Below are 1981 nucleotides of genomic sequence, written 5' to 3'. Positions count from 1 at the left end.
GTGAACATTTCATTTGGACCTGTCATAGAACAGGAATGATTCTTGCTGGGAGCAGCTGTGTGAAAGGTGGAGACAGTGGACACGTGTGTGTGTCCCTGAGTCAGTACCCGATGCCTGGTTCAGATGAGTCTGCCTGCTCTGCTCATGTTCTGTTAAAGCTCAGCATCATCCTCCTCTGGCTTTTGAAACTGAGGCTCCGCATGTTGTAGTGTAGAAGCTGGGGGCCAGGACACAGGTTGGCTCTGTAGTGGGGGTGTGGCTGTGAGATCAGCAGCCCCCCAGCTGCTCCGTGTAACGCCAGTGCTGATACCCCTGCAGTGGCCAACAGTGGTGGGAGTACCAATGCCTGTGGTAACCACTGCTGATCCCATGTAGAACCACTGACTGGTCTGTTTGTATTTTTACTGTACATAAATTAAAGCCTCTTCAGTTCTTCAAGTGACTCAAAGTTGTGACTCTTCAAATCAAACTTGAGACTAGAGGGAGGTTTCTGCTGTGCCTGGGCACACGAGCCACGGTCCCTTGTTCTGTGACTGTGACCGACTCTTGCAGCCTCAGTGCATGGAAGAAATGAAGCAGCTGCTTCTTTCTGCCTCCGAGCTGATGACTTTCACCCAGAAATTATTTCAGCACGGTTGTTTTATAGTGGTTTTGACACAGAATGTCTGTGCATCTGCTCTTTGTGCTGGAGTGAGAGCCCTAAAGCCACCAAGGTGCCTAAAACCCCCTCTTCAGCGCTGGAGCCGTAGGCACGGCGTCTGGGGCAGCAGTAGCTCTGGCAGTGTTGCTCCACGCACAAGGAAATGTCCCACGTTTGGGTCAGGCCATCCCAGCTGGAGCCAGCTGTGGTGCAGGGAGCACAGCTGGGACCGGGGGATGAGATTCTGTGTTGAGGGTGCAGCAGCCGGGCTGGTACCACTGTGCTCCCCCCACCATCTGCTGTGGGTTCAGGGAATGTCTGTGGGAAAGGCCCCGGCTCACCACTGTGTCCACCTACGTGAAAAAGGGTGAAGTGTTCCTTGCTTTGTGCTACAGGCAGCTTCCTAATTGGTTTCAACTTCCAAACCCACTTATTTTCTGCTGCCCAGGATCTGACCAGCCCTTGGAGAAGCTGTTTGCAGTGAGGGGCTGTAAGAGGCCTCCCCTGTCACAAGACCTGACAAGTCTGGGGGTTCTCACAGGATTTCCTGCGAGTCAGATCCTCAGGTGCCACTTTGCCCTGTTCTCTTGCCATCAGCTGTCTCTGGCTGCGCTGTGTTGGGTCAGGAGGGGCTGTGTGTGTGTGTTGCCGTGGTGTCACTTCAAAGTTTCAACACCACACAGTGTTTCACCGGGATCGCTTGGTGAATGGCCGCGGGTGGGCAGCCTGGAGCGGGGCTGCTGGCCTGGGAGTGGGGTGGGGAGGCAGCTGCTGAATTAGGGGTGTGAGAGGGGGAGCGGGATGGGAACGGCAACTGGAAACCTCTGAGCGATGCCTTTCCATGATCACTTGAGCAGCACTTGAGCAGCTGTAGTGCATGGAGGGATCCGTCCCTGCAGTTACACATCTCTCGGGCTCCTCCTCCCTCTCGAAGGCTGAGCCAACTCCTCTGCCCTCGTTAAAACCTCTTTTATTGTCTCTGTTAAGGTGGCCTCTGCCAGGGTCTAAAACCAAGTGACCACTGAAGATCTCAGACACTCAGCACTGTTACCATCCCTTAGATTTGGCCACTTTATCCTCCTGTCCTGTGCAGCGTCCCTCTGACCCGGGCTCAGCTCCACGCCTCCGGAAGGACGGGGTGTCTGTGGGCGCAGCGCTCCTGCCGCCCGGGGGTCGCGGGTTTCGGGTGGCAGCGCTCACTCCGGCGCGGTGCAGTGGGACCCCGCTGCCCGGGGGGGCTCCCGAAGCGGCGCTGCAGGGGTGTGGGGAAGCAGAGCTGCTCAGGGAGGGACATCCCTCCTGTCAGGATTGTACAAACAGCGACTGCTTCCAACCCCGCCC

General features: G+C 56.5%; 1 protein-coding gene across 1 annotated transcript in view; it reads left to right on the top strand.

Moving 5' to 3' along the window:
• DCTN5 (dynactin subunit 5) overlaps positions 1 to 1795 on the top strand; it is a 4516-nt gene extending 2721 nt beyond the window's left edge. The window contains exon 5 of the mRNA XM_010168720.2: positions 1628 to 1795. Within this exon, the coding sequence (XP_010167022.1) occupies positions 1628 to 1648 (21 nt within the window). The 3' untranslated portion in view covers positions 1649 to 1795. The remainder of the gene's footprint in view (positions 1 to 1627) is intronic.
• Positions 1796 to 1981: the final 186 nt, after the last annotated feature.

This window comes from Antrostomus carolinensis, unplaced genomic scaffold (genome assembly GCF_000700745.2).
Source record: "Antrostomus carolinensis isolate BGI_N321 unplaced genomic scaffold, ASM70074v2 scaffold43935, whole genome shotgun sequence".
In the NCBI taxonomy this organism is placed as follows: domain Eukaryota; kingdom Metazoa; phylum Chordata; class Aves; order Caprimulgiformes; family Caprimulgidae; genus Antrostomus; species Antrostomus carolinensis.
The sequence above is the reverse complement of the archived record's forward strand: the minus strand, read 5'-3'. Positions and strand labels throughout refer to the sequence as shown.